Here is a 25617-nt window from a genome sequence, read left to right as displayed (position 1 = left end):
ACGCTGACGCAGATGCTGTCAATGTGCGTTTCACCAGATCACCGTGACTGGGATAAAGCACTCCCCTTTGTCACCTTTGCGTACAACTCTTCACGGCACGACACAGCTAGTTATTCGCCGCTTTATTTGATGTTTGGCCGACATCCAGCACTACCAATTGACACACTCCTTCTATCGGCTGCCCCCTTGTCTATTGAGTACGCCAGCGATGTCGTTTCTCGAGCCCATGCAGCCCATAAATTTGCCCATGATCGGCTGCACTTGTCGCAAGAGCACCACAAAGACCGTTATGACAGTCGCCACCAAAGCGTGCACTTCCCGCCGGGGTATCTGGTACTTCTCTGGACACCAAACCACCAAGTCGGCTTATCAGAGAACCACACTACCATGGCCCCTACAAAGTGTTACGGCAACTCAGTGATGTGAACTACGAGATCACACCCCTAAACAATGCCTCTTCGACCCCCTCACTCCAGACCGACGTTGTCCACGTTTCCAGACTCAAACCATATCACCCTGCTACTTCGTCGCCGCCGTACCAAGCGCCGTGACGGCGCTTCCGCCGCGAGGGAGTGACGTTACGGTGCACCATAGCCAGGGGCAAGCGTAGCACTTTGCGAAGAGTACGAAGACGCCTGTGCGTTAGACGCTCTCGCTAGAGGCAACTCGGCCATTTTGTTCGGCTGCCGATTCTCTGCGGACGATATATATATATATATATATATATATATATATATATATATATATATATATATATATATATATATATATATATATATATCCCACGATCTCCGTCCGGCGACAGCGTAGCTCTGGCCATCTCCTGATTCCTGATGCCGACAAGAGCTCTCGCTGAGTGGTGCCCCGTCCTCGGACTCCTGCAACCATTTCCATCATTCATATCTTCTCCTTATTTCTGTATGTGGGTCTCTCTATCCCTGCGCCTCTATCTTTATACCTTTAATTCCTCCCTATCCTTTTAATTCCTTCTTACCCCTATCCCCTGTGAGCAACTGTTGAGGTCTCGCACTGTGATGCAGACAGTTACGGGGCTCACTTTTTTCTTCTTTTCTCTCTTTTAAGAATCACTTGCTCAAAAAGGACGACATGAAAATGCCTTAGCTATTCTATGGGGTGTTGACTTGACACGAGGTCAAAGGAAGTCCCACACACACAGGACTATTTCAGAGATTCTGTGCCGGGAACCGCAAGCGGCCTAGAGTCGGTTACAACTTAAAAAGGCAGCGGTATCTTCCCCTCAAATGCGAATGTACACGAGCCTCCACCAATAGACGCGCACTTCAGGTGACGTCATGCGCCGGACTACACCCTGGCCGCAGACCCAGCCGACGAAGAACATGCCTAACATGGCCGCCTTCGCTTCAAACTGGGCCGAGTACCGTTGACTGTGTGCGTCTCCCTTCGTCAGAGTGAATCCTAATTATGTATGGTGGTCTGTCATTCCGGAAATTATATTGTGAGCTTACGATACACAATTTGTGCCACGCGTGCTTGTTCTGAGCCGTGAGTCGGCGAAGAGAGAATGCAGCAAACATAAGTGACACTGCGCTGCGCTTCGTCTGGAAACAGGATCCCGCGGCAACATAACGATGCAAACGAACATCGCGCATGTTTGTTTCATGGTGTTTTATTTGCGCTTAAGTTAACTTGCACGGAACAGAGTTATTCGATCATATGATCTGCGAAACTCCCCATGTGCTCCATGTATCGAAATCCAAACACGTCATTGGCCCCCTTGTGTGGAGTGAGCAGATTGTCGTGCCATCTGTTGATCCGCACGCCCACTATTAAACGCATTACTTGTGGTTTGTGTTGCCACTCCTAGGTGGCGCGAACGTCAGCTTACTCCCTTCCTGGCGTCAGTCACCAGGCATTTAGTAGTCTGTGCGTGTGTGTGCTTGTTTATCTTTTTTTTTTTCTCTTGCGACCACGTGGGGGATGTGCGCGTACATTGAACACGCAAATTTTTGTAGTAGAGCTTGGACTTACTCTTTTTCGTAGGGCAGGGATCGTGTTTTGTAATTATCGAGTGAGGCAAGTCTTAAGGAAAATTGGCGTCATAAAGACAAGGTTAAAAAGGCTGTAAAAGTGTTCAGGATGCGGGGTTGGTTCGGAAATAGACCCAAGTGCAGAGGCAAAAAGAGGGGAGGCTGACGCGAAGTGTAGGCAATGTGAGGTCGAGAAAAAAATGGAGAAAACGATGGTTGCGCAGAGTGAACTGCTGATGAGAATCGCCGAGCTGGAGACTGCATTGGCGACAGAGCCAGAGAAAACGAGGGCAATGGGAGAAAGGCTGAAGTCCACCGAGGAAGCACTAGCCAAGGTAAACAAAGGAGCGGCCGACAGGGAGAACAATAGGGCACCGGCAACCAGAACGGCGGAGAAGAAAGAGCAAACAACTTTGGAAAAAACAGGTTCAGCCACTTCAATTGTGGCAAAGCCCAGCTTCAGTGAAAGAGTGGTGGGGCTGGGAGGGGACAAAGAAGCCCGCGTCACAGGTGCAAGTAACCCTCAGGTGCAGGACTCTCCAGCTGAAAAGTCACAGCATGTGACAATCTCTCGGGACTCGAATTTAAATTAATGCGCAGAAGCAATCTAAGTGAGGGTAAGAAGTGACAAGAGGGTTGCAGTAGGGATGTTCCCATGACGCAAGCTGAAAGCAGTCATGAGACAAGCGAGTGCAAAACTCAAAACTACAGCCGATGGACGAAACCTCGTAATAATTTAAGGCAGTTCAAATGACGTCTTAAATGAAGATGCTGCAGGACTAGCGACCACACCGGCGAAAGGGGTCGATGACATGCGCACCACTTCTCCTCAGGTACAGGTAGTGATATGCAAGATACCGGAGGTACCGGTGCCTGACGGTAACCTGCAAAGAGCGGTTGTCAATGCAAACCAAGAAATATAGCAGATGAGTCTAGAGAAAGGCTTTGAGGTGGTGGAAAAGAACAGAGAGGTGCATAGGTGGAGTGGTTTTCAATGAGACAGAATTCACTTTGATGGACGGCTAAGTCATGAGGTGGGTTAGCAACTTGCAGGATGCACAGTAGCTTTTTGGGGCCATGCAGGCCCTTCGTGGTGCAGGATAGCTAGTAACGATGAAAACAACCAGGGAGATTCTTTGACAGATGGTATGGACAGACACGATTCCAAAGTGGCACCAGTATCTAAGATAGGTAGAGTCCAAGGCAGAAATAGACGTAGCCACGAGCACAGAGCCAACTCAGACATAGGGTATATTAACATGCAGGGTGGCAGGAACAGGCTGAAGTGAGAAGAGATAGAAGAACAGCTAAGGGCGGAGAGGCTGATGGAATACGGTTTTGTAAAAACACATCTTAGGGACATGGAACAACCTCCTAACAATCCGGACTACGCGTGAGAATATTGTAATAGAACAGAAGGCAGCAGAAAAAGGTTGGTATTGCGGCATTCGTTCATAAAAGTATAGAATGGCAAAGGGTCAAGCAGGAATGCAAAGAACATTTGCATTTCTGCCGCGGTGGTCTAGTGGCTAAGGTGCTCGGCTGCTAAACCGCAGGTCGTGGGATCGAATTCCGGCTGCAGCGACTGTATTTGAGATAAAGGCAGAAATGTTGTAGGCCTGTGTGCTCAGATTCAGGTGCACGTTAAAGAACCCCAGGTGATCAAAATTTCCGGAGCCCTCCACTACGGCATCTCTCAGAATCATATGGTGGTTATGGGACGTTGAACCCCACATATCATTTATTGCTGAAAGGGAAAGTGGCAAGGCAAATGACACTCCTTGGTTTGGTGTACTTGTGTATGGGAGCAAAGGCCAGAGAGGAAAACCAGGCAATGGTAGAGTGTATATAAAGGACATTGACGAGTTAGGAGGAGAGTGCGGGATAATTATACTAGGAGATATGAATGCATACATAGAAGATATATTTGGGTATACCGAGCAAACAGGCAAAATGATCATGGATATGCCTAAAAGGCATGATTTGATCATTTGCAACAGTACCGAGAAGTGTGAAGGGCAAATAACATGGGAGGTAGGAAGGCTGCAGTCGACGATATATTACGCACTGATGTCACATAGCATGTACGACAGGCTCAGGCGACACAAAGATGAATGTGCCTCCAGAAGTCTGGGTAGTGATCAACAACCTATCAAGCTAAGTTTTGGGAGAGCAGTGAAAGTGGGAAGGAGAAAAAATGTGCAACTACAGGAAAATGCTTATTCAGAAAGGTAAATAGAAATAGCTACTAAACCAATTGAGAACGTAATCACTGAGGATAATAAAACAGTGTGGACATACACGAATCTAATTAGACTGTTTGAGCTAAAGCTTGCTAAGGCACGTGACAAGTCACCCCGGAAAAGAAGACACAAACACTAGAGTTGTTGGGATGAGGAAGTTAAGACAGCCATAACAAAACGTCAGGAAGCCTTTAGGGAACACAGACATGCTAAGCAGCGGGGTGAACAGACAGACAGTGTCGAAAGAAAATGGGATATTTTTTGAGGCTGTAGAAGGGATGCATCCCTTCTGGTCAATGAAAAGATTACAAGAAAGGGAGCTCAGTGGCTAGCAGGAGTACATAAAAAGAGATAGGCAGCTGCAAAATTTTGGAGCCATCTAAACTTCCTAAGAAATGAGACGAGCCTAGAGCAAAGGTTTATAACAACAGTTCAAGGTGCTAGGCAAGAAGGGGACGAAGCTATTGAATATATAAGAACAAGGGTGACAAAAAAATTTCAACAAAGAAGTGCTTTACACACCACAATAGACAAGAATGAATCAAGTGGTGCAATGGCTCTATTTTCACTATAAGAGTGGGAAAGGGCTGAGAAGAGGGTTTCTAGTAGTACATCAACAGACCCAGATGGCATTCCAATTATGCTGATAAACACATTAGGTCCGAAGTCTAAGCAGGCTTTGATAGATGCAGTGAGCAAAATATTAATCGATGGTGAAGTCCCCGATGGTTGGAAACTTAACAGGATGAGCATGATCTATATAGGAGAGGGGGAAAAGTTGACATAAACAAGTACCGTCCTATAACAGTAACATCAGTGGTCTACAGGCTCGCGATGCAGATTATAAAGGTAAGACTGCAGGCGTGGATAGAGGATGAGGGGGTGCTGGGGGAACTGCAGAATGGGTTTCGGAAGGACAGGAGGTTGGAAGACAATTTGTTCTCACTGACGCAGTGCATCGAAATAGCAGAAAAGGAACACAGGCCCCAGTGGCTAGCATTTTTGGATATCAAGAGGTACGATAACATGGTTCAAGAGGACTTGTGAGGAATACCGGACACACTAGGTCTAGAAGATGGAATCACTAATCTTTTAGAGGATATCTACAAAGGTAACAAGGTTATTATAAAGTGGGAAAAACAGGTATCCAAACCCACAGAGGTAAAGCAGGTGCTTCGGCAGGGGTGTCCTCTGTCACCCTTGTTATTCATAATGTACCTACAAGGATTAGAGGCCAAATTAAAAAGAAGTAGACTTGGCTTCAACCTTTCTTTCGTCAAACAAGGAAAACTCATTGAACAGGCACTACCAGCATTGATGTTCGCAGATGATATACTAATGGCCGACAAGGAATATTTGCAGAAATTGATTGACATCTGCGATAATAAGGAAGATGGGTTACATTTCAGGTTCAGTAAAAAAAATCGGCAGTCATAATTTTTAATGATAATAAAGGTATGAAGGTAGTGAGCTTAGAATAGAGGAGGTCACGCTAGAGATAACAAATGAATACAAATATCTGGGCGTATGGATAAGCAATGGGACCGAGTACCTAAGGGAACACAAAATATACATGACGACTAAAGGTAACAAGAATGCAGCAGTGATGAAAAATAGGGCACTGTGGAATTACAATAGGTATTATTTTGTGAGAGGAATATGGAAAGGGGTCATGGTTCCTGATTTGACGTTCGGCAATGCGGTCTTGTGCATAAGATCAGAAGTTCAAGAAAGATTATAAATTAAGCAATGCGGAATAGGTAGGCTTGTCATAGGAGCTCATGGGAATACACCAAATCAGGGAGTACAAGGTGATATGAAATGGACATCATTTGAGGGCAGGGAAGCTAGCAGCAAGATAAAATTTGAGAAGCCAATGAGAGAAATGGGGGAGCAGCGTCAGGCTAGGAAGGTTTTTAGCTACTTGTACATGAAGAATGTCGATACAAAATGGAGGAAGAAAAGCAGGAAATTGACTGGTAAATACTTAGAAAACAGCAAGGGGCCAAACCAAAAATAAGTATTAGTTAAGAAGAAGGTGAAGAAAGCCGAGACCGATATGTGGAGAATTGGGATGATTAGGAAGTCCGCACTAGAGATCTATAGATCTCTTAAGCAGGAAATTCCCAAGGAAAGAATCTATGATAATACTCGGGGTAGTTCTCAACTGTTTGAGGTGAGGACAGGAGTATTGCGAACCAAGACATATCGGGCCAAATACAGAGTAGACAGTGTATGCAGTGCGTGTGGAGAGGAGAAGACGGCCGAACACTAGATAATGTTCCGTAGAGGGCGCTTCTCCTTATAGTTCAGGATGATAGCACAGAGTTTTTCAAAGCACTTGGGTTTAGAGACAGGGAGGGCAAAATAGACTTTAAGCGGCTAGAATTAACTAGAAGGATGTTATCTGATTGGTGGCTAAAGTCAAGGCACGATTGAAATTTAAACCCTTCACTGCAAAGTACCAAATCCTCAACCTCACTATTTAAAGGAAAAAAAAGATAAATCTAGTTTTTGGTTCACTAAGTATTGTATAAGCCATATCAATCTATTCATCCATCCATCCATCCATCCCAACAATTGGGTCAACTGCGTGTCTGGATTTCGGAACACAGTTTCGCAATTTGTATAATTGAATAACTCTGGCACGGAATGCCGTGCGCCAACGTGCGCGAACTCACGACATTGCAGTTTCGCAACCGAAAAAAAAAAAAGCCTAACAACGAAAAGAAAAGCTTGTGCAAGCACACAAAAAGTGCCTACGAATCTTATGCTATGAAACCAGCGACTGCTTTACAATTACACGCCCGGTGCCGTTGATCTCGTTCCATAGCAGATGACGCACAGCGTTGTTGAAGGCACGGAGTTATTTGTCTCTCGCGATCCGGCATGTGCTGTAGCATTTCCATCATTACAGTTTTACCAAAGCACTCTTCTCGATACACAAATCTTATTTATACCTATAAATATGCATTTTAGAAGCAGTCACAATTTTTTGAGTGGGACTATTTCCTTAATCGCGGAGCAAATTGGCTGCAGCGCTTCTGTCATCTGGGCGGGGCCTCTTGTACCAGACTATAGATACCCACCATCTTGCATTCCGTGGCACCCTCAGCTGCACACATGGAGAATACGAAAAACGTAAGCAGCTTTCCGACCGTGGCACTAAAGCCCTATACACATACAGCTACGACAAATCTGCTCAGCCGCTACAATGTGGCTGGTAATCTCATAGTTATGGCGACCGAACATATGATTCCGGAAGTATGACAACCACACGATTAAGTGGTTTATCATCCCGAAACCACGATACGATTATGAAGGTCGGCGTAGTAGAAGGCTCCGAGAATATCAACCATATAGGGTTCTAACGTGCACCTAAATGATAAATCTAAGCACACGAGCATCAAGCATTTTTGAATTCAGCAAATACATGGTTTTCGTGCCTTAAAAATGAGATTTTTGTAGCGCTGCGTGTGCATATTCACTGCCCAACTCACGAGTGCCGAGAAAGCCAGACTGTCCCCACACGCACCTCAACAACTCTAACCACTTCCTACAAGCGGAAGAAGTAATTAGCACGAGAAAGTCGTCGGGGACAGTTGATTCACAATGCAATGAGTGTGCGGAGCGCCTCGTTGTCACTGTATACAAGCAGCTCCATTTCACTCCCGGCAGCTGCTTAGACTGTAAAAGGAGGAAGCGAGCGAGCGCTTCTAGACCAGCCATGGCGAAACTGATAAAATAGTTCTTTTTTTACATGTCAGATGGCGCTAAGTTCCTTTTACAAGCGCTCTGAACGGGGGCAAATATTGAGTGTAAATATCGACAGCATACTATGTATCGGCAAAGGCAAGGTTATGAAAGTGTTAACCGAATTCTAAAAGCACTTTAGTGTTAAGCGAATTCTAAAAGCACTTTAACATTAACCTGTGTACTTATGTGCGTCACAGTCAAAAGCCACACTAATAAAAAATTATCCTTTACTTTGGTGCCACCGTCAGTGAAGGAAAACGCGAGAACAACCGCTGCTTGAGAATAACTTCTTGTGCACACCACTTAAACTTAGGAAAAGGCTCTCGATAAGCCTAACTAGAAATGACCCCAGGATTTGGATCAAAGCTTCTTGTACGTCTTGGTGCAACATGTGGATATGTCATAGACAGCTCTGAATGAACGTTAGTACTGTACTGGTACTCGTGAATACGTGGCACGTAATGACAGTTGGCCATGGCAGCCCAGCCATTTTTCTGCATGACACCACTCTAAGATTCAAACAAGAAGGAAGTCGCCAAACAAGAAGTAAGTCAAGGCACTTGGAGACTTCCTTCTTGTTTGCACACCTCGTCTTTTAAAATGAATACATACCAACTACCTCAGCTCTTGGTTAACACCCGTGTTGTGTGAGAATAGACCAATTCCAAACCAATTCGTTCTTACTCAACCAAAAAAGCTATTGTCGGTGTGTGCTGTTTGGCTAGTGTGGCTACTTTGTTGGCAGGTAATCAGCTTTATTTGTAACAATTAGTGATATGGGAATGCAAATGTTCAGCTAGCAGCTATAAAAGAAGCAGGTTTTTTCAGGGACAAGTAAAAAGTATGAATTACCTAACTTGTGCAATGGCTTTGAAATGCATTGAAAATAGAGCGAGGGGCCGACCAAACTTTGAATTCTAGAGCCTTTATTATCACGGCATTGAAATGAATTAAAAAAAGAGCAGGGGACCGATGAATGTTTTGTTTAAATTATCAAGTCTTCAAGCCTTTACTGCATCACTCAGGGGCATCACTCAGGGGCAGCACTTGCTACAAAGCCACACCACAATTGGCTGTCATGGGTACAATAAAAATCGAATGCATTTCACAGATCGGATCCACCAAGATCTTTGTAGGCATTTTATGAATAAAGAACAATTGTACCATAGTAAGCTGTCAGCTTTGTCCAACTTACAAGCTTGCACACCTTTGCCCACAAAGCTAACATTTCTATGATCCCTTTAATTTTGTCTACAGAAAGTACATTTTACTGTGGCAGGCTGAGCAGAGTGCTCTGTCCTGCAGGAAGATAGACAACATTGCGCGATCGTGACAGCTGGTATGAGATGTCCTCAGCCGCTTCGAGTCGCCGAAGTTCAACCAGCGCATCACCAGCTTCGCCAAAAGCCTTGGCAAGTAGGGCTGCGGCCTGCGAGTCACCCTCTGCCGTGATGACAGCCGCCTTTTTGTGCTGTTCAGCTTTCTCAACCAGGAAGCGGGCCCGCTCAGCCTCCTGTTGGGCAACCTGCTTCATTTCAACAGCCTGCGTGAACTCCTTGCCAAAGGTCAGGTGCGTCTGCAAAACAAATGCATGTCAGTTATTGGAAATCCCATCTTATAGGTGCCATCAACAACAACACCTTTGATGGGCTAGCTGCAACAGCTTTGGGCCACTCGGAAAGTATTTCTCAAAGCACCAGTTCATGGCAATTCCCTACGCGACCATGATAAAGCCTTGAAACTAGCAATTTCTTTCATAATAGGGTAGCACTGAGAAAATAATACTAAAGAAACCAAGACACATAACATAGGCACTACTAACAATGTTAGTGACGGCATAGGTTGCCAAAAATGTGGGACTGGCGCCTACTCCAGACCCACACGTTTCCTAGTCCGGTAACAATGAACCGCTGCGTGCCAGAACATTATTCGGACAAGTGTAAATTTTGCCACAACAGGGCAGACTTAAGCCACATTTTATGGGCATGCCCGCACACCCCCATGAGAGACGAATTTCCAGACTGGAGTGGATGGGATACCGTGCTCCTCAGCTCTCACTCTCAATTACAAGCCCGCTTAATACGGCAGGCCGAAGACGCCGCCAGGGCCCATGGGATCGTGGCCGTCGTCTAGGTTTGGTTCTCCCTTCTCCTCTCGCACCTGAAAGGGGAGGAGGACCCTTCTGCTAATTAAAAAAAGTTTGTTCATCATCATCATCGCTCACTCATGAAGTCCATTTTGCCTCTTGAGCTCACTTGGACTCAAAATTTTCCTTGCACACACTCACTTGCACTCAGGCTCATAACAATTTTTTCCAATCAAACTCACTCTGAATCACACTCACTAAGACTCGCAGCTCGAAGTCTGAGTGAGCCAAATCATGAATCCATTATTATGCATTTAGTAGTTTTGCTTTAGTAGCTTTTCAGACCAAATTTTCAAAACGCTTAAAGAATGCTCAATGTTCGCATAATTGGTGCTCCAAGGCATCTTTCGATCTCATATCATTAAATAGGAGTTATCAGTGATTGCAATCCAGTTGGGGCACTGTTATAAAAAAAAATTACACACGAAACGAGCAGAGAATCACAGGTTATTAAAATACCGTATTTACTCGATTCTACCGCGCCCTCTATTGCAACGCGCACCCATTTTTCTCGTTGGCCCGCACGATCACACCACTCAAAAAGCGACTCCTTTCGGGAGCATCTTCTATTTAAATATGAGGTACGGGGGAAGCTTGTGCCCATCTGACGTGTAACAGAGCATTGCCGTCACTGTAGTTTTACCATGGACCGATGTCAGCACGCGAACTTGCTTCGCCCCCTTCTTCTCGACGGTTGTGGTGCCAGGCATGTCGAAGAGGCGTCTGATCGGCATTCCCGATTTGCCCAAGCAGGTAGCCATTGTTGTGCCGCAAGTTTAGGAAGAACCTCTGAAAACTGTGAGGCTTTTCATCGTACTCCTCCGGAAACTTTTCGCATATACCCGTTCCCCTTCGGAGGAAAAAGCCTTTCCTCTTCATAAAGTTAGTTAGCCAGCACCTGCTCGCTTTAAAGTGGCTCCGCATTAGCCCTTTTTCTAAGGCTAACTGCATAACCCGCCCTTGGAGCAGTTCTGTCGTCACACCCTGCTGTGCCGCTGGCTGCTCAAGCGCATACTCGCCGAGCAGCTCTTCAATTTGCGGAAACCGACCCTGCTGTAGTCCAATGAAGCCTTTGCGTGAAGCTTTGCTGTCGACAATCTTCTGCTTTTGTTTCCGCCAGTCCCGCACGCACGTTTCGGAAACTCTGAACGACCGCGATGTGGGCCGATTTCCATCCGTTTCTGCACACGTGACGACTTTTCTTTTAAAAGCGGCATCGTGGTGCACTCGAGGTTTTGAAGTCGGCCCTTCCATGCCGTCGATGCTAATGTACTACAAGATGACTAACTCCTCAGGAAACGTACGAAGTGCCGCACATGGGAAACACATAGGCAGAAATGGCCGACGCGCCTCGCCGACGCACGGGCGGCACGTAGGGGGCGGCCATTTTGGAAATGCCGATGACAATAGAATGACCGTATTCATTTTTTTTTCGTACTCGATTCTAACGCGCATGCGATTTATGAACTAGCTTAACCGAAAAAAAGGTGCACGTTAGATCCGAGTAATTACGGTACCCTTATGCCTAACTCTTCCAAATCTAGGGTCCTAAAAACCTCCTGTAAACCAGGGTGAATATCATTAGTAAGATCGTCTCTCCCTGCCTTTAACCCTTCTTTATCGGGATTTTGTCGCTTTTTTTTATGTAGGACTATGGCGACTGTGGATCCATTTGTTCCAGTACGTTTATGTAGGCTTCATAGTGCCCTGATTACGCAGCGCCTGCACGACTACTGATATCTCAACCGGATCAAATTCATTCTGGTAATCTATGAAGGCTATGTACAGCAGTTCGTTGTATTTTGCGCATTTCTCTATCACCTTGATAGTTTGAATACGGCCTATTGTTGAGTAGCCTGTACAAAATCCTGCTTGGTACTTTGGTTAATTGAATTACTACAAATAACACTCCCAATACTTTTTGACTTCCTTGTATGCTAAATCTAATTACAAGGTTCGTGCTCATTTACATGACAAAAACAGTGATGCTACACCTTTTCCCTTTTTTTTTAGGGGTGTGTGAATATTCGAAAGTTTCGAATATTCGTCGAATATTAAATTCGCACTATTCGTATTCGATTCGAAAAAAGTGTATTCGAAAAGTTCGAATATTCGAATCACTTCGAATATTCGACAATATCGAATATTTGATTGGATTATCATGCAGGAAATAACTCTTCTTTAATATTTCCGCTGGGTTCAGACATATTAAAACGTTGCCCAGAGGGGCGATAAGCGTCAGAAGTGCACGGAGGCACTATGTCGGCCAGCGACGGTCAACAATCAGCAGCAAAGTTGACGTTCGTGTAAACGTATTGCACGCTTTTCTTATGCCGCCGTAACGTGGTGCACTACCACACGTTCACTATGCGGGACCTCGTGTGCAGGAACGAAGCTTACCGTATTTACTCGATTCTACCGCGCCCTAGATTGTAACCCGCACCCGATTTCCAAAGAGGGGAAAAAAAAAAAACGTAAGACATCGATTGCAACGCGCACCCATTTTTCTCGTTGGCCCGCACGATCACACCACTCGAAAAAACGACTCTTTTCGGGAGCGTCTTCCATTTAAATATGAGGTACGGGCGAAGCTTGTGCCCATCTGACGTGTAACAGAGCATTGCCGTCACTGTAGTTTTACCGTGTCAGCACGCGAACTTGCTTCGCCCCCTTCTTCTCGACGGTTGTGGTGCCAGGCATGTCCAAGTAAAGAGGCGTCTGATCGGCATTCCCGATTTGCCCAAGCAGGTAGCCGTTGTTGCGCCGCAAGTTTAGGACGAACCTCTGAAATCTGTGAAGCTTTTCATCGTACTCATCCGCAAAACTTTTCGCATATGCATGTTCCCCTTTGGAGGGAAAAGCCTTTCCTCTTCATAAAGTTAGTTAACCAGCACCTGCTCGCTTTAAACTGGCTCCGCATTAGACCGTTTTCTAAGACTAATTGCATAGCCCACACTTGGAGCAGTTCTGTCGTCATGGGCCGCTGTGCCGCTCGCTGCTCAAGCACATACTCGCCGAGCAGCTCTTTAATTTGCGGAAACCGACCCTGCTGTGGTCCACTGAAGCCTTTGCGTGAAGTTTTGCTGTCGACAATCTTTTACTTTTGTTTCCGCCGGTCCCGCACGCACGTTACGGGAATTCCGAACGACCGCGATGCGGCCCGATTTCCGTTCGTTTCTGCACACGCGATGACTTTTTTTTTTTAAAGCGGCATCGTGGTGCACTCGAGTTTTTGGAATCGGCCCTTCCACGCCGTCGATGCTAATGCACTACTAGATGACGAACTCCCCAGCACACGTACGAAGTGCCGCACATGGGAAACACAAAGGCAGAAATGTCCGACGCGCCATGCCGACGCACGTAGGGGGCGGCCATTTTGGATTTGCCGATGTTAATAGATTGACCGTAATTTTTTTTTGTTCGTACTCGATTCTAACGCGCATGCGATTTATTAACTTGCTTAAACGGAAAAAAGGTGCGCGTCAGATTCGAGTAATAACGGTAACCGTTGCCGCGTTGTCTCATCAAAACATCGCTTGATAACGCACGACCGTGCACGCGCGTGCTAAAGCAGAAACTTCGTCACCGTCGGCAAACGCTTCGGTTAGAAAACATAATAAGTGACAAAAAGAGTTCTAGTGGTAATTTGTACCATGACGTCGCATTTATTTCCTTTTTCGAGGAAGTTCCGCACGTGAGCAGTCGCACAGTTATGCAACAAGCTAGAAAGCAGTTAGTCCCAACTCGGGATTTTATTGCTAAGTTACGTCGTATTCCCGGCAAGTATGCATTAAATAACTTGGACTGCATTCTAAACATATTGAATATATAAAACGGTAATCATGCGCCGACCTTTCAGTTTTATATATCTGTATATGCATATAAATATTTTTCGTGCTGGCCACCAGAGCACATGAGTAGTGGTAGTGCGCCATGTAGTGGTAGTGCGCCACAGTGCTACGTTAGTAGGGTCAGCGGCGTTGGCTAGTGCTGTTAGCCGCTACGATCAGTTCTGCTAGCTGCCATAAGTGCCATGGCAGATAGCGGAGGCTATGACGACTCGCCTGCGAAACGGAGGAACAATCAAGACACGGCGCCGAAACGAAGGGAAAGAAGCGCTATCTGGAAGCACTTTGTGAAGACATCGTCGTCGTTGGCGCAGTGCAAGACATGCGGTGCAACACTTAAAACGCCGACGGGTACGACTAGTCCTCTTGTTGACCATCTAAAACAGCACCCAACCGCGATGAAGGAGTACCGGATGACTGCAGCAGGTGCGCCAGAGAAAGACCAGTCAATGATATTTGATTTTGGGCACCGTACTGACCCTTTGTCGGAAAAGAAAACTCAAGCACTCAATGCCAAGGTGGCTGCCATGGTAGCGCTTGATTTGCAACCATATAGTTTTGTTGAAGACCGCGGATTTAAGGAACTCATGGCAGAGGCTGTGCCTAACTATCGCCTACCGTCGCGCACCACGCTTTCACGTACCCTTGTTCCGCGCTTGTTTGATGACACACGGAAGAAAGTGAAGGACGAGCTCAGCAGTGCTTTTGAAGGGGGAACATCTGCAGTCACCTTTACCAGCGACATGTGGACATCACCCCCCAACGAGAGTTATGTGAGCTTCACTTGCCACCTTCTCACTCCAAGTTTTAGGATGAAGCGGTTCACGCTTAACACTCGCCACATGGAACTTGTTAGCCACTTCGCCGAAAACATTGCGCAAATGCTTGTTGAGATGTGCGCGGAATGGGAAATACCGGATGGCTGCCGCAAATACATCGTCACAGATAACGGACGCAGCATCCATGCCACGGTCAGAAGGCTCCCGTGGACTGAGCGTGCGTGTTTCGCCCACACCCTGCAGCTAGCAATTCACGATGCAATCTCCAACACACCGTCAATTGACCGTCTGTGCAAGAAAGCGAGGCACATCGCGGGCCACTATAAGCACAGCTCGTCTGCACAAAAGAGATTAGATGAGTACCAGAAGAAGATGGGCAAGGATCCACTTCGTCTGGTGCAAGATGTAGATACGAGGTGGAACAGCCAATACCTAATGCTGTCCCGCCTCTTGGACTTGAAGGAGGCTGTCTCTGTTGAGCTGGCAACGTCAAATTGCAGCATTGATGGTCTCTGCTCAGCAGAATGGAAAGAGGCTCTTGAATATCTGGACGCACTGAAGCCCTTATATGATGCAACTGTGATAACTAGCGCAGACAAATACCCATCACTTTCCACTCAGATACCAATTATTTTTGGTATGCTAAGTTGCCTCAGCAACTATAGCGGCACAACAGGCTTTCATAAGAAACTGGCAAGGTCTTTCAATACCGGATTCCCCTTATATACCGAGGACAAAGAAGCATGCTTGGCTATGTTTTTGGACCCACGCTTCAAGTCAACGGTATTCAGAAACAACAAACAAAAGTTGGTGTGGCTGAAAGATCTGGTGCTTTAGGATGTTGCCCTATGCCCTGCTGTGGAATTCGTGCAGCCAGCAGCAAAAGTGCAGGAGCCGCAAAAGTGCAGGAGCCACAACAGTTTGTGCAGCCATGCTCTGATGTTTGGAGTGCATTTGATAATCTTGCAAGTAGTCAAGTAGCAAGTACACCATTGTCTACTTCAGAATGGGAAATTAAAGCGTATTCTGAAGAAGCCCTACTGAAGAAAGACAGTGACCCATGTGACTGGTGGCGGACTGTGGGCACCTTCAGATACCCCATTCTGGCAAAGCTTTGCCCCAAGTACTTGCCCATACCAGCCACTTCAGTTCCAAGCGAGCGTGCCTTTTCAGTGGCAGAAGAGGTTGTCTCTGTTTGGAGGGAGCGCCTCCTGCCTGATCATGTGGAGCAACTCATATTCCTCCATGAGAACATGTAGTCATTATGTTTCATGATAACAGCTAGTCATTACTTGCATTGTGTTCCAAATAACAGTGTATGTTGTGTTAACAGACAGGCTGTTGTGTATTTTTTTAGATAAATACATCTTAAATTATTGTTACTGTAGAGGCATTTGTCCTTTGATATTCGATATTCGAACATGAATATTCGTATTCGATTCGTATTCGAAAAATTTCATATTCGCACACCCCTACTTTTTTTCTACGACACTGGGCCTCTGCTCTGCTACATCCCCCTCCTCCTCCTCCTCCTCTCCCCCCCCCCCCCCCCCCCCGGACAGGAGGGTTCAGATGTTTATCTTAACTACAGGCAGCTGTAGCTCGATATACGTTTTCATCTCCTTGGCAGCTGCGAGCATTGACCATGGGCGTCGGCAGGCGGGGGAAAAAGGGGCACTTGCGCCTCTCAAGCCTCACCATCACTAGCCCTCACCCAAGCTACACAAGAGCTCTCTCCCTCTTCCAGACGTGATGCAACACTTGCTTGCACTCCCCGCACCTCCCCATGCTGACAGAGAACATCATGCCGACAACCACGGCGTTGAGACAAAAATACTGCACCTCGTTTCTTTCTACGACGCACTTATCACGGATAAAAAGCACGTCTGCTTGAGCGCATGACGGTTAGTTATTTGTAGACTGTTTTATAGTGCCCAGTCACAGTTTCAGTTTCAGAGAGCACCTAGTGAACTGAGCTAGCTACGTCAGCACACAAAACCACGTGCTAATGCGCACTGCATTGTCAATACTTCAACGAAGGCTTTCTGGGTGCTCTGAGAAGTTGTAAGTATGCGCGACCATCCAAATATGCACGTCTGAGGAAAGGACATCGGCCTTTGTACACCCATGCAATTTGGCCCCATCTTTCCGATGAAAAGGTCTGCTCAAAGAGAGCCCTCCAGGAATCGTGACAGCTAGCACAAACTCGTAGCACAGGTGGTGTTTTGCAAGCAGTTGCACGACACACACTTCAAAATTGATTTTCAACACGTTCTAGGCAATAATATCCATGGATGTTTCGTAGGTGATGATGTGTTTGTGTCCACACAAATATATCCCAGAAGTTATCTCGCCTTCAAATTTTCTGTCAGCACTCCTTTCACAGACTCTGCGCCGCGTAAGGGCAAAATGATGAATTGCACAGATCACTGGCATCTTTGAACCAGAGGAGCTTATGAAATCTGGATTGTTGCCGTCGACGGAACCTTCCCTTTTGTTTATGAAACAATGTTCACGTCCCTGATTTTTCCGGCATTCCCAGTACCTTCTCCTCCACGACGCTGCAGGGGCTTTACTTTGCCGATTCTGTCATTGTTTGACATGTTAAAACAACTCGACATACGCATGAAGCAAGAGGAGCAGTACTTGCATAATATCCTTTGCGCATCCACTTATCACATGCACACTTTTCTTCACATAAGTAGTCTCCCCTGAAAGCAATTTAGGTGCTTATATACTCTTGCACGAATTCCGGGTAGTGGCTGTCAGTCATAAGCTCTTGTTCTATTGGCATGCCAGCAAATATTTTTATCTTGTATTCTGCATATTGCAACATGTAGCGTGAAAACATGAAGCTCGCAATGGCGGCTTGTGACTGTACACTGATAGCATTCGACCATAAAAGTTTTTTTTTTTTTCTGTTTGTAACTCCAACACTCTTTTTGGAAAATGAAGAGGTCAAGTTCACAAAAGATTGACAAGTTCTTCTGTGCTGCACCCAAGAAAGCCTTACACCTTTTAGTCGAAGGCACCAAACAGGCCACCTTGTCAGAAACTGTCCCAACACTGCGACTAGACGAGCAATACACGGCGTCATGTAGCACATCGCTACCACTGCAAGGCGTATACTCGCATCTCACTACTCCATGCGACCAAACTGCCAAATTTTATCGAAGTGAAAGAGTGGACGAGATATCCCCAAGCATCTCTGTGGAACTCTCGAGTGACATACGAAAGTTTATTGGCAGGAAAGTCTATGAATACACTAAACGGCATTTGTTAGAAACACACTAGTGCCCTCCGAATAACTACAGTTTACCAAACTCACTTCACTGGAAAAAACGGCAAAAATGAGAAACAAAACGTGAGTCGCATTTAAACAAGTTCAGTTGGTTTGTCCTCTCCTATCATAGCAGGGGCCTGTACTGCAAGTACTGTGCTTTGTTTGTAACAGGTACGATGAGAGGCTACCAAACAAATGTCCCCCTTCAAAAACTAGTCGCCAAGCCATTCACGTCCTTTGCAAAACTGCTGGGAAAGGATTGTGATCTTCTTGTAAATGAAGCAAGTAAGTACCACAGAGAAGCAATACAGGCTGGGAAGGAATTTTTCGCACTTGTTAAGGCTCCAGAAAAAGATGTAACCAACCAAATCAGCAGTCAACGGCTACATCAAGTGAATACAACCGTCACTGCCTGGTCCCAATTATAAAGTCAATCATCTTTCTAGGGCACCAAAATATACCATTTCGTGGACATTGAGACGATGAAAGCCTTAGTGAGTGGTCGAATAAGTTCTCATTGACTTCGAATTAGGGAAATTTCCGCGAGCTTCTGCGCTTTCGAGTGTCAAGCGGTGACATGGAATTTCAAGAGCACCTTGCCAGCTCATCATCTCGAGCCACGTACATCAGTAGGACGACCCAGATTGAATTGATAAAGTGCTGTGGAGACAAGATTCTTGCGACACTTAATCAGTGGGTGCATGCATCGGGCTTCAACAGCATTATGTTCGACGAAACAACTGAAGTATCTCACATGTTCCAGCTAAGTCTTGTTCTGCGGTGCGACTAGATGGTATGTACACGAGAACATAGTACGAGAAGACTTCTTACTGTTCGTTGACCCTTGCACTAACAGCCATGCTGTGGAAGCCAACAAAGCTGAGCGCATCCTGACAGAGAGAGTACTTGGTGAGTGAGTTATAAAGATGCTGAAGGAACTAAAACTGAACTTGGGCAGGCGTGTTGGCATAGCTACAGATAGGTACAGCATCATGGTGTCAGAACTGTGTGGTGTAGTCTCTGAAATCAAGTGGTGTGCCACAAAAGCACTTCACTCTGTGTTTCAACCACACACTCAACTTGTCGCTATCGAAGTCATCGCGTGTTCAAGCCGCCAAGAACGCGGTGGGGATAATGAAAGAAATCATTTCCTTCCTGACCGCCATACCGAAACAAAAGTGTGCTGAAAAGCATAAAGCATACTTGGCCATCAACTTAAAGGGCTTTGCGAGACGAAATAGCTCGAGCGACATGACAGCCTCATCCTATTTCGGGACTCTCTTGTCCTCGTGGCGGAAGCTCTTGACGTTGTCGCTAACTGGAAAGAGCTTAAAAGCGCTGAAAAAGCAAAGACTCTCTGTGTCGCTGTGGGCAATAGCGAGTTCATAATAGCGATAGTTTGCCTCTCAAACCTATTGACGCACACGGCTGCATTGAGTCGTCTATACCAAAAGGAGTGTGTTGATGTGCACACAGCAAGGATTACGTTGAGAGATACTGTGGCTGCCCTGAATGCTCAGAGACGAAGCAGTGAAGAGGCGTTTACACCTCTCTACGAGCAAGCCGTCGCACTCGCAGACGAACTTGGAAACAGAACTGCGGCTTCCATGCATCACGAAGAGACAGTCGCACAGGTCTAACACTCCAGTGCTTGATCCAGTCAGCTTCTAAAGGACGTCAGTATACATTCTACTATTAGATAATGTGCTGGCTGACCTCAAATGGAGATTTCATGAAGATGCTTTTGGAGTTTGCAAGCTATTCCTATTTATGCGATCCCAGCTGCTGAATAACAAACATATCATCGGGTGACGAAACAAAAATGGTAACGCAGGTTGCCCAGCATTATGGATCACTCCTAGGGCATGGCCCGATAAGTGCGAATGTCATTGCAGCAGAACTGCGGTTATGGCGGAAGCGGAAGCGTGAAAGAGAAGGAGTGGACATCCCTGCGACTGCTGTTGAAGCACTCTGCATGTGCGACGTCGACATATTTCCTTCGATCAAGACACTTTTACAAATACTGGCCACCCTCCCTGTCAGCATTGCCAGTGCCGAAAGATCCTTCTCTACACTTCACAGATTAAAGACATGGCTGCAATCACAGATGAGCGAAACACGCCTGACCGGCCTTGACTTGCTACACACACACACACACACGCAAACACATCCCTGTTGACTGGAAAAAAGTTATTGATCGCTTTGCCAACAGAAATCGGTGGCGACGGAGGTTAGAGTTTGTGATGTAGCAGAGAACTGCTGGTCCCAATATGACTGTTCAATGGAAAATCCCTGTTACAAACATCTGAAATCCTCGAACGCACACCCCTTCGTCAAAGGAAGGCGCCATGGTGACGGGAGTGAAATTTCCCACAACTGACTGCGAAAACAGTGCCTCAGATGCTTTTCCACATCAGACGCTGCGATTGAATTTGACTGCTTCAGCAGTTGACGAACCAGCGAAGAGCGCGGCAATGTTGCGAGTTACGAGTAAGTAGTGAGCACATAGTATCCCGCGCAACGAATCAAGTGGGCTGCAACACCGGGCACTCTCATCGTCTATACTGAAACTGTAGAGATTATCAGCGGCACCCATCTCTTCTATGAGCAGCATGGTTGGTACGGAACTTTTTATTGTGATTTTGTGTTACCATTTTTTTATTACCCACAGCTGACTATCACTGAGCTAGTGAGCGCTATGCCGCACAAGAAGCTCCGAAGCGGGAGCTGGGTCATTTATATTTTCTTGGTTTTTGTGAGAGTCCATCTTATTGAGTTATTTTATTAACATACTGCACTGTCTAGCTTTTTTTGTACCTGTAGTTATTATTTCAGTGTATATTTTCTTGTCTTTTTTTCATCGAGCCCATATTTTTTCCTCAATTCATTGATTTTGGTTGCTCTTGCCATTGGCTGCGTTCTAATTGATTGATTGATATGTGGGGTTGAACGTCCCAAAACCACTATATGATTATGAGAGACGCCGTAGTGGAGGGCTCCGGAAATTTAGACTACCTGGGGTTCTTTAACGTGCACCCAAATCTGAGTACACGGGCCTACAACATTTCCGCCTCCATCGGAAATGCAGCCGCCGCAGCCGGGATTCGAACCCGCGCCCTGCGGGTCAGCAGCCGAGTACCTTAGCCACTAGACCACCGCGGCGGGGCGGCTGCGTTCTAATTAAATGCTTGTTTGTTCTCTATACGAAATGCTTGTGTTCACTCAGTGACTCTGTCAGTCAACTTGATCGACAGGTGCAAACCAGGTGGGCCGACCAGCCATCAAAAATTCAGAATGCACCACTTTGAGCAAGGCCTTTCAGTCGTCTCAGGCCTAAGTGCAAAGTTGAAGCCTGCAAGTCTGTTCCAAGGCCACTGTTAAGACCGGTGGGGCCTCACCGAAGTGTTTGACAGGGTGAAATTTACCAGCCTGACATTAGGCTGCTCTAGCTGCACATATATTTCGGGCATTTTTTCGGCAGTCTAGTCTGCAAACTCACATCGTACTTGCAGTAAAGCTCCGTTGTCCGAGCACTTCCGCACCTTTCAAAAAGTACACAACGGATTGGAAGCTGCACAAAGAAAGGAAGCTCCACAGAAGGCGACTATAATTACATCTGTGACTCATTTCCAAGCGCTCTCTCAAATAAATAGTTTAATTTACAGCCAGCACATGCACAGCTTTGAAATCACCTACAAAAGTGTGCAGCGCCAGGCATGGTTCTCAGAAATACTATTTGCATTTATCTTCTTGTTTCTAATTAAAAAAAGGCTCTTAAGGGCTCGTGCTCGTGTCTTGTCACCTTGAAAATTGAAAACGAGCTCGAATGGCTTTAGGAGGAGCAACAATTGTTCCCTTTTCTCTATTTCTCCATGCCTTTCTTGGTGGTGCAGAGGGAAGAAATGTGATGTTCTGCAACACGTGTTGTATAAGAATACTTGTATAATGTTTTCTTTCTTGCATTTATTCGACTTTATGACTGCCCGTCAAGACACCAAACCTTATTCAAACTTGCCATGCAACCCCATTGGTACCAAATGCTTAGCGAAGCAAAATGGACATTGGTCTGAGGTGTGGTAGCCCGTAATTTGTGGTAATTTGTGCAATTTATTACTATTAAAAAACCGATTTAAAAAATAAGCATAGTAACCACAGTAAGCACAAATTTACAGTATTTTTACTATGACGGGGTTTTGATAATTGTGCCTACTAAAAACAAAAATCATCCCCCTCCTCACCGGCTTCACTTCAAACCCCCCCCCCCCCCCCAAATGAGTGGTTGGATTCACCCCTGATTAAAACTGAATTGTGGCTGCTCCGACCAGGAGGCATGCTTTTTCCTAATGAGATGACATCTTAAAAAAAAATACATGCAAAAACTTTTCATTCGAACCCTAGCACTCTCAAGTTTAAAAAAGCGGTCTTCTAGGGGCTTTTACTGCAACAGCAATTACAAATGCAGATGTACTGGTGGAAAGAATTACAAAAAAAAAATCTGTATGATGGTCCACAGATAAAGTATTTTAGAGGCAAAGTGTCAATGCGTTCCCACCAGGACGTGAAGCACAGAAAATTAGATCGCGATGTCCAGGAGCAGACGTGACATAGCAACGTTGCTTGTTGGGCGAGTTAGAGCAAGTCAATCATAATGCGGTGCAGTGCAAAGAGCAGACAACAAACGAGTGAGAAAACAAGGACACAGCACATTCTTCCAACTAAAGTTTATTAGATATGGATGCTCGTATATATACACCAGCAAAGCAAGAAAAGATAAAAACCAGGAAGTAAAAAAATTCAAAAGGTCAAATCTTGAGAAGTGCCGATAAGTCACAGACAAGCACTAACACTGCCCCCCTTTCCATGACTCGACAAAAACAAAAGCTGTCCGTCAGAAAGGTGCAACGAAGGAATGCTTACGCATACGTCCCCAGACCGTCGATTTCCTCAGCCTCGATGATTTCCCTTACCCTTTGGTCCCGATTGTGAGCAAGGACCGCGGTGTTTTCAAAGATAGGGCTACACTTGCAGTCCCGCACATGAATGCCGAGGTGCCCTTATACTGTTGTGTAAACGCTGTAATAGTGCTCACGGAGTCTGTCATTCAGACAGCATCCTGTCTGACCCACGCACTTTCCCACACATTAGAGGGATGACGTATACGATGCCTTGAATGCATGGTACGAACTTGCGCTTACGATCTGTGGTGCAGGCTCTTTTCTCTCTTATTCGAGAGGTCGAGCTGCACAGGCCAGAAAGCTTTTGAGAGGCCGAGGAAACCCCACAAACCCTAGTGCTTCCTCCAATTTTCATAAGCCTGTGCGAGACATCATGCACATATAAGCAGCACCACAGTCTTATTTTTATCTTGCACCCTCGATCTCACTCTGCGCTCCTCCTTTCTCCTGTGATCTGAACGTGCCTAAGCAGGCCTTCAGTCACAAACACAACGTGCGGTGTGAATCCTGCGACCTTAAGGCGGGTCACCTGCTCCAAAAAGACGTCTTCCACCTTGTGGTGAAACGACTTGCACATGGCCTTCTGCAAGGCTGAGTGCACAATTGCCCTTTTCACTAGCTTCTAGTGAAGGGCAGCAATGGCTTCTGCGCCCAAGGTTCATACCACCAGCTCGTGCGTGGCCTCAAGTGATTGGAGCTCGTCCTGGAAAACCTTTAAGATTGTCATGACATCCTGTTCGTGACCTGCCAAATCTGACGAGTAAAATACCAAAAAATCGTCCACATACCGGAAAACTTTCACAATGCTAGACCCTTGTAACCGGTGATCCAGTTTTCTAGTCATGTGGGACAAGTACAGGTCGCTAAGAATCGGGGCAATGCACCACCCTATACAAATGCCCTGACATTATAAAAACACATCATCACCCCTGGTGGAAAAGCTTAACTTAAGGTACACTGTAAGGAGATCCAAAAAACCCATCACGGAAATGCCCAGCTTTCCAGAAAAACGATATGGCACAAAAGTCATCTATGCAGGAGTGACACAGCCAAAATAGAATTTGGAGCAATTTTGGAAGCAGGTTCCGTAAAAAAAAAAAAACATATTTCATCATGAAAGACCAAATTTGGAGCAGTACAAAAAGAGAAGGCTTGCATTCAGAAAAAAAAAGTATGTACAAAAGTATGCACAAAAGTATGTACAAACAATTCAACATCACATGAAGCGTGAAGCATAAACATGCGCCATGTTATTTCAATAAAAGTAGTATTTTGAATCGCCCCTTTTAGGAAACATAAATAAAGTCCACATTAGCAATTATTGCACTTCACATTTTTTAGAAGTAAACAATCATACTAATACTCTCAGTTATGTGGCGTATCACGCATGAGTAATTGAGCAAAATGAGCTGTGTCCCGTGACTAGTGCTAAAAGCCCCTTCCAAATCACAATGCGCTTTTCCCACCGGGACTACCCAACTAACGCAACCTAAAGGGACCCACAACCAATATTTATGGTACCCGTTTCTTTTAATGCTAATGCAACGAAAAGCTTACCGGTCAGAGCTTGGAATCACGGAATGGTAATGCAAAAAACACCGTACAACATTTATAATCAGGCTTTTTCGATTTGCGACGAATATGCAGTCTTGAGGAGACATGCTGTGAACAGTGGCTGTCATCACGACAACGATTATACATCAGTGTAATGCCAGCAGTGAGAAAAAAAAAGCAATGTTATATTTGTCAAGCCTGCAGTCCTGCGACCACTGCTTCCTAGCGTGCTAAATCATGTTACAAGCGTTACAACACTATCCCGAAGCTTCTCATGCAAGTACTTTTCGCCGCGCACAGGTAGTTTTTACGACTTTAGCCAAGTTGAGCCAAGCCAAGTCTTCAAAAACGAAATGGCACGTTTACACATGATTGACAATTCACGCATAGTAGTTCACCTGTGGCCGTAGTTGTTCGGCTTGGAGATGTCATCGCCTGACAACTCGAGCGAGTTAGAGGAACGAATTTTGGCTCACATGCGAGCACAAAATTAGGTCCCTTATCAAGTAGCGCCAGAGCAACATGCTTCGACGGACTACAGTGGTAGCGACAAATCTGACGGGGCACCACCATCGCCACCACCAGCAGCACGCATGAAGTGGTAGCGATTCTCTGCAGAGCAGTAGGCCGACGGCATGTCACTTGCCGCAGGGATCTCATATACAGGCTCGCGTACTTCTTCTGACGTGACATGAATCGAGCTACCCTGGAAATGCCACGCGGTGGCGTGCATGCGCAACTGCGCCAGTTTCCCTGCAAAGGCCACGAAAGCAGTGCCACTTTCTATGCTCTTCTTTTACCTTGTAAGCCACATAGAAACAAACGAAACTGAACAGTAACAAACACATACCTGCAAAGTTCAAGGATTCTGAATTCGGGAGATTTCCGCAATAGGAGGGGGGGGGGGGGGCACAAAAAAAAAACAAGGACATACAAACAAATAAAAAAAACATCGCAAAAAACAAAAGGCGGTGGAAGGCGGATCTCAATCACAAGTGCCAACATCAACGTTGCGGTCTTATAGTGGCTAGGAGTGGCCGAACA

At 45.9% G+C, this 25617-nt stretch overlaps 1 protein-coding gene across 4 annotated transcripts in view; it reads right to left on the bottom strand.

The window, feature by feature from the left end:
* Window positions 1-8917: 8917 nt before the first annotated feature.
* The window catches only part of Phb1 (prohibitin 1), a 67675-nt gene continuing 50975 nt past the window's right edge, over window positions 8918-25617 (bottom strand). For all 4 annotated transcript variants that reach the window (XM_037426534.2, XM_037426535.2, XM_037426536.2 and 1 more), the window contains one exon: window positions 8918-9584. In XM_037426534.2, coding sequence (XP_037282431.1) covers window positions 9276-9584 — 309 coding nt within the window. In that variant the 3' untranslated portion in view covers window positions 8918-9275. The remainder of the gene's footprint in view (window positions 9585-25617) is intronic.

The sequence above is a fragment of the Rhipicephalus microplus genome, chromosome X (genome assembly GCF_043290135.1).
Source record: "Rhipicephalus microplus isolate Deutch F79 chromosome X, USDA_Rmic, whole genome shotgun sequence".
NCBI lineage: Eukaryota > Metazoa > Arthropoda > Arachnida > Ixodida > Ixodidae > Rhipicephalus > Rhipicephalus microplus.
The sequence above is the reverse complement of the archived record's forward strand: the minus strand, read 5'-3'. Positions and strand labels throughout refer to the sequence as shown.